Below are 16,665 nucleotides of genomic sequence, written 5' to 3' on the forward strand. Positions count from 1 at the left end.
TTTATAAACTGAGATTATTTTCTTTCATTGCAGGTATCTTGTTGGCCAGAGACTTGTGAACTATGAGAGGAAGGCGGGCAAAGTTAGTTCTGCGCCACCAAGTAGCTCTCCTCAAGAATAACTCTCTCCTTCCCACTATGCTTGCTATAGTGGGGAGGATAAAGTAACTTTCTCTTGCATCTTGTTTCTTTTTTATTCCTTCACATTTTAGTTTTCAGGTATTATTCATTTTCTGTTCCCATGTATTGCCCTGCTTGTCAAAACTGCCTGAAATCTGTACATGTGTAAATAGAAAAAAATGCTCACCTTAAATTCGATACTGGATGAAAAAAGAAATAGAATGTGCATTGTACATCTTAAAGAATATGTATATTAATTTATTAAATTTAGTTGTCACTTTATTTTGGACTCTTGTTATTCAGTTTGAAAAGTATGTCTAGAGAATTGGATTGCCAAAATATCATGACTCAAACGCAGTCCTGACTGAAGCATCTCATTTAAAGGGCCACACATTGTTCTCTTTGAATAGATTTTTATAACACTCTTAGTGCATCTAACAGGCAATAAATGGGGTGGAATTGTTAAAATTGGTCTGCAACTAAAATGTATTAATACCCGTTAAAAGCAGTCAACAATGTTGTGTCATGGCATCAGGTGTTCATGTATGTATGTAATGATACAACTTCGTTATTTCACTTTTAATCAGTTTTATAAAAAAAAATAAACAAATTCTTAAGGAAAGGAGTTGTGTTGAGCATGTTTACTATACATAGGAAAGGAGGTAAAAGAATTACAAGAAACACTCCTTTATTAATGTTTTCTTAACTTTTATTTGCTCTGTCAATGATACTTTGGCAGGAGTAAGTGCCTGGCGGACACCAAAGAGTTAGGAGAAGCACTGTAGATGTGCATGATGAATTGTGTTACTGGAAAGAATAATGTTTTTTTTTTCTTTCCAGCAGTAGGATCATGTTTTTATTCTTTTAAACATGTTGTTCAGTAAATATATGAAATAATGAATATTCTTACTTTCTGGCAAATTCCAGCTCTAACCATCGGGCTGCATTTTGTTATTCCTGCACGTTTTCTATAATTACTTTGTTATTATTGTTTTTTTTTTCATGTCTAAATCAGGATTAAATGTTTTAATATACTTTAAGGTCTGTAAAAGCAACATGAGACTGACTAACTTTATTTACTGAAATAGCATCCATCTGAGTTTTAACTTTATTCTTGTGTTTTCTGATTGAATAGCTCCGTGATAGCAGATACGCACATCCAACATTTAAGCCTAACAGCTGGAGGAGTAACTCCATTACTGCCATGCAATTTTAACTGAGGTGAGAACAATCCAGTTTGAGCAACAGTTTACTTATACACAACAGTCTCTTTTACAATGAGTGCAGTGAGCCAATTCAACAACAAGCTCAGTTCAACACAAATTCAACCTAAATGTAATGGAGAAATTACTTCCTAAAGATGTGATTTACAGCATTGTTTCTCACCATTTTTGGAGTCGTGACCCAGTTTTTCCCATGTAAGTGTGTTGGAATTAGGGATGGGGGACCTCCCCTTGGTGAGTCAAGTGCGTTTGTCACAGCGCTTCACTCTTAGTTAATCAAGTGCAATTGTCAGAGAATTTCCTCATGGTGAATCGAGCGTGATCTTCATAGTGGCAGCCCACTTGCGACCCATAACCCCTTATAAGCAATAGCAACTCACAAACCCACGAGCTGTAGCCCACAACCTTAAAAATGGATTGTGGCCTAGTGGTTGAGAAACACTGATTTACAGCCTTGTTTGGAGTGCTCTGCCCTTACAGACTTATTGTACAGTCTGAAACACCCCTCTTACATGCAATTGTTATTTATTTGATAGTTTATAATGATGAAGTGGTTCTTTGTCATTCTTCCATGGAGTTAATAATAACAATAATGATACAGTAATACATTTTATTTATATTGTGCCTTTTCCATGCTAAAAGCACTTCATGGTGAACAGCAGGGTATACAAGTAATATCTGCATAAAACACTAAAGATCTATACAAGATATATAAAGTGTTGAATTGGAATAAGAGACAATAAACGAGGATAAAAATAAAAATACTCATGAAAACCCTGAACAAATAATATTGTGATACAAACAGAAATCGTCCTGAGTACCTGGTCATGGAGGGTAAACTGAAAGAAGTTTGGAATATCAGGGTAAATTAAATGTCTTCCAGGATAAATGAATGTTTAATAGTTCTCCAAAAGGTGAAAAGGTTGGCTGATCTCATTAATGTAGAGAGGTTGTTCCAAAGTGTGGGCGCCGTGGAGCTGAAGGCCCTGTTACCCAAAGAACACAGGTAAGTTTGGACCACAATGAGATTCCCAGAATCAATGGACTTTAGTGGGAGGACAGAAGCATAGTGATGGAGGAGGTTACTGATGTAGTGTGGTGCAAGACCACTTAAAACCTTGTAGGATTGTAATAGAATTTTTTACTCAACCGTTTACACAGAGAGTCGGTGAAGGTGGAGCAGGATGGGTGTTATTCGCTCTCTGATGCAGCAGAGTTTTGATCTCTATAGGGAGTTACAGTAGTCGATGTGGGATGTCATAAAAGCATGGACATGTTTCTTGGCATCAGAAAAGGAAACCGCGAACATAATATACACCAATCAGTGACAACATTAAAACCACCTGCCCAGTATTGTGTAGTTCCTCCTTGTGCAGCCAGAACAGATCTTATACATTCGAGGCATGAACTCCACAAGACCTGTGAAGGTGTCCTGTGGTATCTGGCACCAAGACATTAGCAGCATCTCTAAGTCTTCTATGTTGCAAGGTGGGGCCTGCATGGGTCTAACATGTTTTTTTCAGCACATCCCACAGATGCTCTGATTCAGATCTAAAGAATTTGCAGGCCAAGTCAAGACCTTGGAACATTTTTGTCTTGTTTCTCAAACCATTCCTGAACAATTTTTGCACTGTGGTAGGATGCATTATCCTTCTGGAAGAGGCCACTGCCAGGAAATATGGTTACCATGAAAGGGGTGTATGTGGTCTGCGGCAATCTTTAGGTAAGTGGTAGGTGTCATAGTATATCCACATGAATGCCACAACCAAATGTTTCCCACTTGGACATTGCCCAGAGCATCATATTCTGTCTGCCGGCTTGCCTTCTTCCCACAGTGCTGCCACGTGTTCCCCAGGTAAATGATTCACACGCACCTGGCTGCCCACATGATCTAAAAGAAAATGTGATTCATCGGACCAGACTATGATATTCCATTGCTGTGTGGTCCAGTTCAGATGCTGGCATACACAGTGTAAGTGTTCTGCCTCACAGAATAGCTGTTTGTTATTAGAAGGAATGTTAACTTTATGAATATTCATGTAAATAGTTGTAAGGAAGCAGAAATAGAGTTACAGGAAGTCAGTGGTTAGACAGCAAGCTTTTGAATAGTTGGTGTTTGTTAGTCCCATCGAAGCAAAGCCTGTATTATTTTAAGTTAATTGGATAAGTAAATATAGAAAAGTTGTATTTATTGCAAATCGGTGGTAATTTGTAATTTGCTTCTTTTTAGTTTCACTCTTAGCGTCTGGCTCCAATTTTATGAAGTTATCTTCTGACTCAATGAATCATTTGTGAAGTAGAGTTTGGCTGCTGTTTAGTTTCTGGTTCAAACACCAAAGATGAGAACAGTAGTGTAGGAGGTTTTCAGCAGTGGACAGTGGTCACCATAAGTACTCTGACTGGTCTGTAGCTACACAGTTCCATATATAGCAAGCAGCGGTGCATTGTGTGTTCTGACACCTTCCTCATGTGGCCAGCATTCATTTTGTCATCAATTTGTGTTACAGTTGCTCTTATGTTAGATCAGACCATACGGGCTAGCCTTCACCATCTGTCCTATCTTGGGCCACCTTTGGTAGGTACTAAGCACTGCATACCAGGAAAAACCTCACAAGACCTGCTGTTTTGGAGATGCTCTGACACACTCTTGTAGCTGTCATAATTTGGCACTTGCGATGCCAAGTCACTGAGATCCTTGCCCTTGCTCAATTATCCTTCTACCAACATATCACCTAGAAGAACTGACTGTTCACTTACTACCTAATATATCCAGCCATTTGTAATGAAATAATAATATTCACATTCACCCATCGTGGTTTTAAAGTTGTGGCTGATCAGTGTATGTTATTGTGGTGGAAGTAAAAAAGTTTTGTAGTGTGATTTATGTGGGTAGAATACGAAAGTGTGGAATCAAAAATGACACCAAGATTCCTAGCAGAAAACAAAAGGTCTCATGATCTTGTCACCAAGATTGATTGAAAGGGAGAGCATTTTCTTAAGCTGAGCTTTAGTGCCAATTAGCAGGACTCCAATTTTGTTGCAGTAATTTTAAGGAGTTGTGTTCTATCCACGTTTTAATTTCACTGAGGTAAGATTTAAGCTGAGAAAACACTGAACAGTGAAATAGATCTGAGTATCACCTGTATAAAAATGATTACCCAGTCCAAAGCCATGAATAATTTGTTGTCATTTTGGGAAATACTGCATATCGGTGTGTCAAACCCAGACCCTGGAGAGGCTGAAGGGTTTTGTTCCAGCCACATTCCTAATGGATAACAATTTCTTGCTGTCTAATTGTCATTTAAAAATTTAAAGCCCTTGTGCCTTTTTTCCCCTCTAACTAACTAACTAGTGGCTGCACATTTAAAGGATAAAAAGTAAACCAACAGGTGACAGGACATCTTGATCACATTTGCATCTAGGTGTCCATTGTGCTATATGTTTCAATAAAATCTCTGAAACACAAAAGTGAAGGTCTGCTCTGGTCCACAAAACATTTGGACTGTGATCTCAGAAAAAATGAAATCAATACTGGAAATGCACAGTGGAGCAGCAAAAGAGCATTATGAGGCAATAGAATTAAAGAACGGGCAGGACTGACAGCAACAACAAGCTCCTAATTAATAAATAGGTGGCTGATCAACAACATTTATTTTTATAACATGTTTTCATACAAATTATGTAGCTCAAAATGCTTTACAAGATGAAGAATGAAAATATAAAAATTAGGTAATACTAATTAACAAAGAATAAAGTAAGGTCCGATAACCAGGGAGGACAGAACAAAAAAAAAAAAAAAACTCCAGAGGGCTGGAAAAAAAACAAATCTGCAGGCGTTCTGAGGCCGCAAGACCATTCAGCCCCCACTAGGCATTCAAGTTAACCTAAATGATCTCAATCAGGCCTCTTGGTGTGTGTGTGTGTATACAGTATATATATATATATATATATATACACATATACATACACACACACGATGGGGAGTCAGAAGTTAGAGAATGGAGCAAACCTTAACAAAACTGATAATGTCATTTGTCAATGTCATCTTCACCCTTCTCAATGCACTTGCACCACCTGCCAGAATTCCAGCAGAATAAAAGGTTTTGTCTCATCCTCACCACCACTCGTGCACCGCTTTCTTCACATCGTCATCTGTCTTGAATCAACAACCACCCAGCTGTTTCTTTGTTAATAAACATTTAAAAATGAGTCTCATAATCCTGAACACCACACATGGATTAAAAATCATATTTTCAGTTATTCTTTAAATCAACAGAAACAATCTCCTTATGTGGGAAAAAGTTAAATACACGTCCATCTTTATCATTGCATTAAATGATGAAAATGAAAACTCTGATGCACCTAAACAGCTACAAATAATTAGGACATCATTAGAAAGCAATTTGAAAGAACCTTGTTTTATAGTAGTTTCAGAAACCTGTTACATCATGCCAAGATCAAGAGAGTTCTCGGAGGCCCCCAGAAGAACCAATTTGTTGTCAAATCATTGTAATGTCTCCACTGGCAATCTAGCCAGGTCAGGTCATACCACTAAATTCAGCCCAAGAACTAACTGAAAGGAGTCTCCAAGAATCCCAAGATTAAAGCAAGGGATTTACTGGAAAGTCTTACCTCAGTCAATGTCAAAGTGTACAAGTCAACCATCTGAAACAGACTGCACAACTCTGACCTACATGAGAGGTCATGATGGAAGAAGTCTCGGCTCTCAAAAAAACAACAGATAGATGACTGATGTTTCACTGATGCAACACCTACGTGAAGAACAGGACTGTTGAAACAATGTGCTGAGGAGATGAGATAATGATATGGTACAGCTGTTTCACCATAATGTCAGATATTCAGGTTTGGTGAAAACTTAAAAAAACACCTTTGGCCCAAAGAATCTCACATTATCTGTAAAACATGGTGGCAGAAGCATCACGGTTTGAATCCACTTGTTTGCCTCAGAACCGGGACAGTAAATCCACACAGTCGCCAATGAATTCCACACTGTTTAAAAAGGGTACTTGAGGAGGAGAGTTTGAGGTCATCGGTTGAAAGAAAGCTGACCTGTAAGTGGACACTTAAACAAGACAGTGACCCAAAACACTCGTGCAAGTCCATAAAAGAATGGCTTAAAAAGAAATAATTGCTCTAAGTATGTAATAACCTACTGAGACAAGGAGGCACTAGCGCTGGCCAATTAATTGAAACCGACACTCAAAACCTCTAATTGTCATAATCTTGCCCATTTTGGTTATTTCATTTTTTTTATTCTGTTAGTACTTTTTTCTTTTTAAATCTGTTAATACTTTCCCCAGTGTGTGCTCAACTACTGTCCCCTTAAAAGCGAACTACTTGCATATGTTGTCAAGTAAAGCCACCCTGTCCAGTCTGCGACAGGGAAGCAACATGGAGGAGAAAGTCTTACCAAAGAAAAATGCGGTGTCCGTCGTATGGACAGTTTGTTTTCAGTGTAGACTACACCAGATTAAAAGAAGTTAATTGTAAACACTGCAGAAAAACAAGTTTCAGCAACCAATGGTAATACCTCCAATCTGTTACAACACTTGGAGCTCAATCATGTTACTGAATATGAACAGTGCATGGCTCAAAAAAAAAAAAAAAACGAGACTGACAAGCGCCCAGAAACAAGTTTTTCCATAATGCAACTGTCGATAACACAAGCATCTACAAATGCTACACAATACGAAAAGGATTCAAGAAGATGGAAAGAAATAACTGACAGCACTTCTTACTACATTGCAAGGGACACATAGCTACTGTGGAGCACAGTGGGTTTAAACACCTCATTAAAACCCTTGACAGAGGAAACACTGTGCTATCGCAAAAAAAATTTTCCCAAACTGCGGTGCCCGACATGTACAAAACATGTTGTAAAAAGGTGGCTGCTGAGCTAAAATCTGATCAGCACTCTGCAGCAACATCTCACCTCTGGTCAAGTAGGACGATGGAGCCACACTTGAGCCTTACTTTGCACTACATTGAATGGAAGCGGCGTAACAGATGCCCCAATACGCCATATTTTCCCAGTTGATCACACGTCAGAGACGATCGCACAGAGCCCAAGAAATATGTTTTCTGCACGGGAAGTCACGGAACAGAAGCTCATGGCCATTACAATAGACAATGCCGCTAATGTTGTCAAAGCTGCAGAGCTCAATGGATGGACATGGCAGCGATGTTTTGGACACAGGCTGAACGTGGCAATTGGTAAGTGCACATCAGCTTGACAGACATAACTCTGCAATATTCAGAAATCTAAATGGGGATATCTGGGTGGTGACAAGCTGCTATATTCTTTCAGTGTTTGCTTATGTGTGTCATAAATGATAATGTCTGAAGTGTTTTTATATGCCTTATTTTTTTAATTCTCCTTTAATTTTCTGTGCTGCTGTTGTTGTTAACCAGTTACGTCTTTACAAAAGTTCTATATAAATACAATTTTACTTAGTTACTTACAATTGAGCTACAGCTATTTTTCAGCACATTAAATAAATACTATGACAACAATAAAAAACTCAATGTTACAATGTGCTTGATATTAGTGTAACAATGCCAGCTTCATATTACAATGTAACAAAACACTATACTGAGTCAGAATAGAGTAGAAATAAAAAATTGCTCTAGAAGTATTATTAAGTACCAGTAACGATAACGTGCAGTGAATACACTTGACTTGAGCATTCCTAATTTCTGTCCTCTTTCTCTGTATGTTTACCATTCGTTTGTTCAGAGGTTGATGCACTTGCTGTTTCCTGAGCAGCTCTTTTCTCCACCCTAGCGGCCCGCTTCTTCTCTTCTTCTTGTTAAAACTGATTAAGTCAGTGTTTGTGTTGCAATTACTTAGTACGTTTTCTTTCATTTTTCACTTAAGTTGGCACTTAAGTGTTCAATCTGCCGAGGTAGGGGAAGTGACAGCGAAGGTGGTACGGATGAGAACGGTGCCCATACGCATGAGTCACATGGTCACCCTGCTGGTTGATTCTACAATAAAATAAAAAGAGGAATAACCTTGGTCAATCATCACGAATAGTAGACGTCACATAGTATATGTGTACCAAATTTCAGGTCAATAGTGGCGGAGTGGTGGCTCTGAGGCTAGGGATCTGCACTGGCAATCGGAAGGTTGCCGGTTCGAATCCCGTAAATGCCAATAGGGAGTCTGCTCTGTTGGGCCCTTCAGCAAGGTCCTTAACCTGCAATTGCTGAGCGCTTTGAGTAGTGAGAAAAGCGCTATATAAATGCAAAGAATTATTAATAGTTCAAATGATTTGCGAGCTACAGGTGATTTAAAATCCTGGACAGACAAATGGACAGCCATGGTAGCGTATTATATACGAAGATTATTAGAAGTATTATTAATCTGATATTATTGACATTAAAAATATTTGTTTACATTTGATGCAAGTTATTATTTTTTACTTTTAGCATAATTTAAAATAATGTTTGTTTACAAGATATTCAAGTTATTTTGTACTTTGCACATGGCCATATCTATATATATAAGTCCATGGCAAGCAAGACGGACGCAAGACAGAGCCCCGGCCACCAACAATTCACTAAGCAGCCGAACAAGGCACGCAAGACAGAGACCATGGGATATGCACAACAGAGCCACTCCCGCCAACTCTAAGACCATGGGATACGCACGACAGAGCCCCGCCCTCCAACTCTAACCCTCCTCCCGAGTCCACCCTCGCTCTCGAGGCACGCAGCACCTCACCAAACACTGCCTCAGTTGCTTTCGTCTCTGCTACAGTCCACATGCACCTCTGAGCCACGTTGACTTTACATTGTTCTTTTTCGGTTCCGGATGCTTTTCTATATATAATCCACCAAGTCGCCCGACCATGGGATACACACGCACGCAAGACAGAGCCCCGCCCGCCAACTCTAACCCTCCTTCCGCGTCATGGGGTACACACGACAGAGCCTCACCCGTCAACTCTAGCACTTACTGTCGCCAGTTGCATTAACAAGCAACCTTTGTGGCGTCACATGCATGTACTTACACTGACGACAAATATGACAGCTCTTCCTCACAAACAAGATTTCGCAACACAGAAAAAACGGAACACCTGCAACATTTCCTTCACATTGTTTTCCTTTTATTTCTGATCCCGTTCAACAACTATGTGGCGACATCGACTTCTCTACTGTGACTCCAGAACAACTCAGTACGTGAGCTATATTAAGCGTCACCAACGAAGACTCGCTACACCTTAATGAACAGGTACTGAAACTTATCCCTACCGACGAAGTAACTTTCACCAGTGTTGACTCCATCATCACAGACGATCCCGCACATCAACTTTCATTCCCCAAAGAATTTCTTAGCAGTCTAACTCCCACTGGCATGCCTCCACATAAACTCGAACTTAAAATTGGTTCAGTCATCATGCTTCTCAGAAACCTCATGCCAGCAAGAAGTCTCTGTAAAGGCACTAGACTGACTGTTACCAGCATTCACCGCAATGTACTAGAGTGTAAAACAATCGCAGCTGCTACCTCACAAACTGTCCATATTCCCCTGATTTCCCTGACCCCATCAGATTCAAATTTGCCTTTTACTTTTACACGCAGACAATTTCCTGTTAGATTGGCCTTTGCAATGACAATTAATAAGGCGCAGGGACAAACTTTCAAAAAGATATGCCTGTATCTGTCAAAACCAGTTTTCAGTCACGGACAATTGTATGTTGCCCTCTCCAGAGTTCCATCTTTTCATTCACTCACAGTCGTATCCTCAAACCCACCCCATTTGGACAACTGTGTCTTTCAGGAAGTGTTCACACATCAATAAATAATTATGTGGCGTATGCTACGCCGTGGGTTGGCTAGTTTAAAATATTTGTTTACAAAAGAGGCAAGTTATTATTCTGTACTTTTATTTAAAACAGTGATTGCTTACAAGAGATTCAAGTTATTTTATACTTTTCACATGGCAATATTTAAAATAATTTTAATTTTGTTTGCAAGAAATACAGGCTATTTATTTTCAGCTTTTTTTAGGGATTTCGCTTTTTACATTAAAAATACAATGTGACCTTTTTCATAAAACATTTCATTTCAAGCAATGTGTGCTTTGATTTTGGTTCTTCAAAATATTCAGAAAATAACTATAAATACTTAATCTCTGTGTGATTCCTTCAATTGTTGTAAAATCACAAGGATAAAATATGCACTCTTTCATTAGAAACAAAAAAATCCCAGATTTAATAGTTGGGCTTATTTACAGTGTAAATCGCATCTGTGAGCTACTTGGGCACAAAACAAACAAACAAACAAAAACAACAAAATAATCGTTCATTAATCATAATCGAGGTAAAATGCTCAAATAATCCCGGTACTAACTTGAGGTCACATAGCCCAGCCCTAGGGGGCACTACCGCTAACAATGTCTTCTCCTCTCCCTGCAGCATTGAGTGCCCAGTGAGGGCACTTGACTCCACCCCTTTTGGTCCCCCATCCATAAAAGTGTTAGATTCCCGGAAGGAGGAGTCATTTGTTAGATGGATGAACTACTAGATTAAATTAAATTAGTCCCATTAAAAGTTGGCTCGAAACTCTGGGTGTGGTTATTTTTCATTTGTATTAAACGGGGCAACTTGGTTGGCACCCCAAATTTTGATCCAGCTCTCTGTCGTTCCTGCACCCTGCCATAAGGTTGGCAAAATGGCAATCAAAGCCCAGATCTTAACACTACTGAAATGCTAATTTGCTCATCTTTTGGAATGAGAGGACAGTGTAGCACTATATTAAATCGTTCCTTTAACAGTTTCCGAATCTCTTCATCTGACAGGCCATTAAGCTTCTCCTTCTCTACTTTGCACCCTGGACTTGGATAAACCACATGTGTGAACCTGCGGCCCACATAAGAAAGGACTCCATTGGGAAGGTGAAGACAACAAAGGGACTTGCAGTAGAAGAGTGAGCTGGGGGAGGTCTGGTGATAGACACACATCTCAGAAAATTCCTCTACGGATCGTGGCGTCAGTGTAAACTTGTAGAGTTGTTCCCATTCGCTCCAGCTGTGGACTGTACTGATGTCCTCCTTATTGGCTGCAATGCTGTGACCACCAGCATCTTTGCACTCTTCATCCTGCATTCTTTCAATGATCAAGACCTCTCCTTCTTGTTTAACCCTGTAAACTCCATTGGGTTGAGTCTGGTTAGATTCGGTCTCTAAGGAGAGCGGAGACTGGAAGTATGCCCCAAAGCCCACATCACACAGCCACCGGTGTCCCCCAAGGTTGACCATCGTAATGAGGTGGCCAAAAGGAGGTCCAAAGTATTTAGTGATGTTGTTCTTTACCTGGGCAGCCAGGTGGGTGATGTTAAATCCAAGCTGGGACAACAGCCATCCAAAAAGGCTATTGTTCTCATAGCAGAACCCTCCCCTGTGCTGAATGACAATTTTATGATAAACCCAACCCAAATTCAAGTGAATTCTTCCTCCTGAATGGATTGTCAGATTCTCAAAGGGAACAGTAAAGAGATGCTGGCGACTGAGTTTTTGTAAATCTTCAAGCGTGGCCTCTGGTTTACCAGGGAACTGAATCCGACGTAGGTACAGTCCGACATCCATCACCCTGTAACAGGAAATCACAAGGGTTCAGATTTACAAACATCCTACAAAACCTCACACTGTTCCATTTCGAACTAGTGTGGTGCTGAGGTGTCACCCGTTGCACGACTGCACTCGGGTCCTAAATTGGGGGATCCTGAGGTGGTTCTTCATGTGGTGGGTGCGGAAACGCACTGTACGCTCCCACTATCTATCTATCCTACACTTTGTCAGATCAATCGTCTTTGTAACTCCCCAAAGTGGACACGTATGTGGCTCAGAACAAAGTATGTATAAAAAAATGATAATAATAAAAGGACTTTGTAACTGCTGGCTATATGTAGGCAATCTACCTGCCACTTTACAACGTATGTACTATTTGTGGAGCAAAACTAAGACTGCTTTCAAATTTTTTACCAAAACAGAACATATTAAGAAATCCTGAGACGCATTCTGACAGGTGAAGGTTATGGGCCGCATGGTGGCCCCTATTATCAGACGCAAGATTCTTTTTCTGTAGACTACACTTGTATGCTGCACCACTGTCACTACTCCCGTTCATCCACTCACCAACCTTTTGGGATTATTCAGTTCACAGTCACCATGCTCCTACACGCGAGTCTATATAGTCTGCTATTTTAAGATTTCACCCAGGTATAACGTAATATCATTATAATTAAACATTACATTTTTGTTTAAACTTGCTTGTACGTTTCTGCCGTATTACTGCAGAGAGGCTAAGAGACTACAGTTCATTTCTTACACCCTTGATTGACTTAGTTAAAAAATGAACTTAGTCTCTTAACCTCTCGGCGATTGCATACTAGAGGAAGCAAACAAGTAGGTAGAAGGTTTAAAGAAAAATCTACTTTATTTATTACGATTAGTGCCATAAACAACATATCAAATGGAATGTGGCTTCATACCATTTCAACCTGGATCGTCCTGTAGCTGTGAAAGCAGATGAGAATCACCAACACATTCCAGGTGGCCCATAATCCTAGTAGTTACACAAAGTCTCTGGTCAGGTTCTCGTTTCTGTTCAGCTCTTTCTGGTTACTTCTATACCCCGACTGTGAACTTGGCTCTAGTCAGCATTTCTCTGTGTCTGTGACACTTTCTATGTGCCTCTTTAACCCTACCAGCTTATCGGCTAACTTTTGTTTTGTCCTCTTATCACTAAAATCGGCTTACATTTTAAGGGTAATGACAGTCCTGGCAGCCTCTTGTTCCAGAAATCACTGAAACCTGACCATAACAGATGCACCCCAAGACTTGCTTGTTCCCCTATAAAATGATCCCACTAAACAAATACTAAGTATATGTTTTCATCCCACCGAATGTTAACTCGTTCTGCTTAATTATTAACATTTATAAGGTAACGAGTTAGTAATGGCTGGGATCGCTTTAACTAACTTGTGGGAAAGAGAAACTGCTATAACTCGAAAGCAGCAGTCAAAGTTTGCTCATTTTGCTGTATTATTACGGCCCCTTCCTGGAGTCCAAACATTTGAAAGAACAACGGCTTTTGATTTTAAAGTCGGGGATGTTACGCTGGCAATATAAACAGGAGGAATGTTAAAATGCACAACTTACTTGGAACGCTTTGAGTAAAGCCGTCAGTTTCCTTGGACGTCGAAAGCCTCTGGAAAAGTTGTGCTTTTTATGCTTTTGCCCCTGTCACCCACCTCGTTCCGTCTGATACTTTGGCTTCAGGGGGTGTGTGCACTGTGCAGTACCGACAAAATTAGGGCGTGTCGATAAACATTCCACTCTATGCGAACGCCAATTGAGGGGTGTGGTTATGCAGATGAACTACGGCGACGTTCGCCTGCTACACACGTCAAAAAAAGCGAGAAGGGTATTGCTGCGGAATAACAAAAATGATTGACTGCGATGTTTTAATTTGCGATTGGCTGAGAGGTGTCTGACGTACACAAATTTAATATATGATTGGCTGAAGTCGGAAATAGTATATGTCACACCCACTTTTCTCCTGTCTGCAGCAATCTCTACTTGAAAAGCTGAGCGCAGTTCGATTAGAACGATAGCAAACATATCTACTTGACAGATTCCGTCTTCGCGCGACGTAAGCATTCACGGAAGTCTTTTTTTCCGAATAACTTTATTTAAATTACGTACATTGTGCATTAACAAACAATCTCACTTAATGCACATTAGTTTATTGCAGCATCTCGGCCGGGCTTCAGCGTGACTGGTGTAAAACACTTTGGCCAGCAGGAGAGAGCGAGAAGGAGACCGGCCTGTCAAGTCAAAGAGACTGACATTGATGGCGGGCACCTTGAACAGGTGAAGTAAAAATTAAGGAGTGAGCGGTAGTGATGAGTATATGGCAAAGTTAGTTATTAACTAATTACTCTGAAGATAAGTATGCAGATTTTATATACATGTATACTGATCAAAAGACCCTTTAGTTGTTACATTTTATGTTATAAATAAGGGAAGTCAAGCAATGACACCTTTTATTGGCTAATTAAAAAGCATATTGCAATCTTTTTTTGTTATCCAATAAAAGGTGTCATTTTGCTTGACTTCTCATTGCATCTGTAATGGCTACCACGGTACAACACCCTACTACTGTACTATGTTACAAATATGAATACAGAAAAGGCCAGCAGATGAATCATTTCAGCAGAAATGATGGCTATTATTAGAAATTATCTTTTATTGGAAGTAAAACATGCCATAACTGGCTTACATTTGAATGATATAATTGTGATTTTTTTTTTGTGAATTAATTTCGAGTATAAGAAATTTGACAAATGAGAGGAGACCATCCACAATTTTTTGTTTATCTAATAGCTAAGCTGTCGCAATAGCTCATCCAGACACTAATTCTTAAAGGTTGTCAAGGTTTCTGCTTGAACTCCATGACTTGGTAGTTTGTTTCAGATTCCCACAGCTCTCGGCATAAAGAACTGCTTCCTGGCTTCAGTCCTAAATGCACTATCCTTAATTTCCACTGATGTACATGATTCATTGTGAAGTTGAAAGAATTCTGCTTGATTTACTTTACCAATACCTTTGAGAATTTTGAAAACCTGGTTGTGGCTCCCACACAATCTGCTCTGCTTGTGACTAAACAGGTTTAATTCTCCGAGACTGTCACAGTAGGACGCGTCCTTAATTCCCAGGAGGCACTTGGTTGCTCTCCTCTGCACACCTTCAAGTGCTGCTATATCTTTCTTGTACCGTGGTGACCAGAACTGCACACAACACGCCAGACGCAATCTTAAAACCGCACCATATGGTCTGTGCATAACATCTCTTGATTTATATGTAAAAGGTTTTTACAACATAACCTAACATTTTATTTACCTTTTTAATTGCTTCTGCACACCTCTTAGACAATGAATACATTGTGACAACATAAACCCCCAAATCCTTTTCAGAGGTTGCTTCCTGTAGCTCAGTGTCTCCCATCTTGTATTTATAACTGATGTTTCTTTTGCCAACGTGTGGCACTTTGCACTTTTGTACGTTAAACTGCATGTTCCAAGTGTTCTCCCACTCCTGAAACTTGTGAATTGCTTTTGCTGCCTCCACTGTGCCTGCCATTAGTTAATCTGTAGTGTCATCTGCAGGTTTCACAACTTTGCTAACTATATCTCATTAATGTAAATCAGAAAAAGTAACAAATTTGGGACAGACCCCTGAGGGGCTCCATGATGACCCCATTCTCTTCTTATCTATACTCTGTTACCTGCCAGATAACCAACATGAGATTCCAAAGGAGTGTATGGAAATTAAAGAGCAGAGGAGTTAGCTAGACAAATTTTGCATAGAACAGAAACTTCAAGACTTTAAGAGGCCTTTAGGCAAATGAGAATTTAAATGTATACGTTAAAAGGCACTTTTTAGGAAATGGCAAAACATCTGGGAAAGGAGTGATAAAATAAGGCATTTGTTTCAGTTAAAACCTCCAGTAAAGGGTAAAAATAAATGGTGTCCACATGTTAGAGAGGAGGAAATATTTCTTAATAGATTAAAGCTCGGGCATGTTCTGAATCAATACAATTATTATATGGGGAAGCATAAAACAGGACAATGTTAGCAATGGGGTATTAAAGAAACAGCGGAACACTACATGGTCTGCTGTTTGTTTCAAATATAGCAGGTTAAGGCAAAAGCTGATTGGAAAATTTAAGCTCAAGGACATCTCTTTAGTAATTTAACAGAAATAGCTAATAATACAATCAAGAATTTAAAGACTAAGTATCTAAAAGACACAGAAATGAATAATAAATTCTAAAAGTGGCTGTACAATTCTGTAAGTCCTTCAATGACTGGCCAGTGTCATCACTACACCAGAGTTTCCCACTTTTTAATGTTGTCACATAGTAAATAACACTGTGAATTAGTATTTAAAGTGGGGATTAGATTTTTATTGTAGAATTTCAAAGACTTCAGAAAGTATAGTTTTATATTGACTAGAATTGCAAAATTTTTAAAATATTATTGGTAATGTTTTCATATTTTGGGTTTTAACACTGCAAAAAAACAAACAAACAAACAGCTGGACTAGTATTAATAAATGCAAAGGCATTTTGTGCTTTGTAAGAATAAATTAATTTAAGGCATATTGTACTTTTTAATTCATTTTCCTATTAATTCATCGATTGTAAATCTTCATAATTACCCATAATTGATAAAAAAAAAAAAAACTAAACTAAACACTAACAAAAAGTTTCAATGAAAAAAACGTAAGGGG

At 39.2% G+C, this 16,665-nt stretch overlaps 2 protein-coding genes across 2 annotated transcripts in view; one reads left to right on the top strand and one right to left on the bottom strand.

Moving 5' to 3' along the window:
- marchf6 (membrane-associated ring finger (C3HC4) 6) overlaps nucleotides 1-401 on the top strand; it is a 77,482-nt gene extending 77,081 nt beyond the window's left edge. Inside the window, 1 exon segment of the mRNA XM_028803420.2 lies at nucleotides 34-401. Coding sequence (XP_028659253.2) covers nucleotides 34-121 — 88 coding nt within the window. The 3' untranslated portion in view covers nucleotides 122-401.
- A 9,916-nt stretch (nucleotides 402-10,317) lies between these two features.
- Nucleotides 10,318-13,655, bottom strand: LOC114653229 (arylamine N-acetyltransferase, pineal gland isozyme NAT-3-like). The gene is made up of 2 exons (XM_028803421.2): nucleotides 13,530-13,655; nucleotides 10,318-11,958 (listed from the first exon to the last, which is right to left on the bottom strand). The coding sequence occupies exon 2, from the start codon at nucleotides 11,952-11,954 to the stop codon at nucleotides 11,049-11,051; it is 906 nt and encodes a 301-aa protein (XP_028659254.2). The 5' UTR covers nucleotides 11,955-11,958; nucleotides 13,530-13,655; the 3' UTR covers nucleotides 10,318-11,048.
- Nucleotides 13,656-16,665: the final 3,010 nt, after the last annotated feature.

The sequence above is a fragment of the Erpetoichthys calabaricus genome, chromosome 6, assembly GCF_900747795.2.
Source record: "Erpetoichthys calabaricus chromosome 6, fErpCal1.3, whole genome shotgun sequence".
Classification (NCBI taxonomy): domain Eukaryota; kingdom Metazoa; phylum Chordata; class Cladistia; order Polypteriformes; family Polypteridae; genus Erpetoichthys; species Erpetoichthys calabaricus.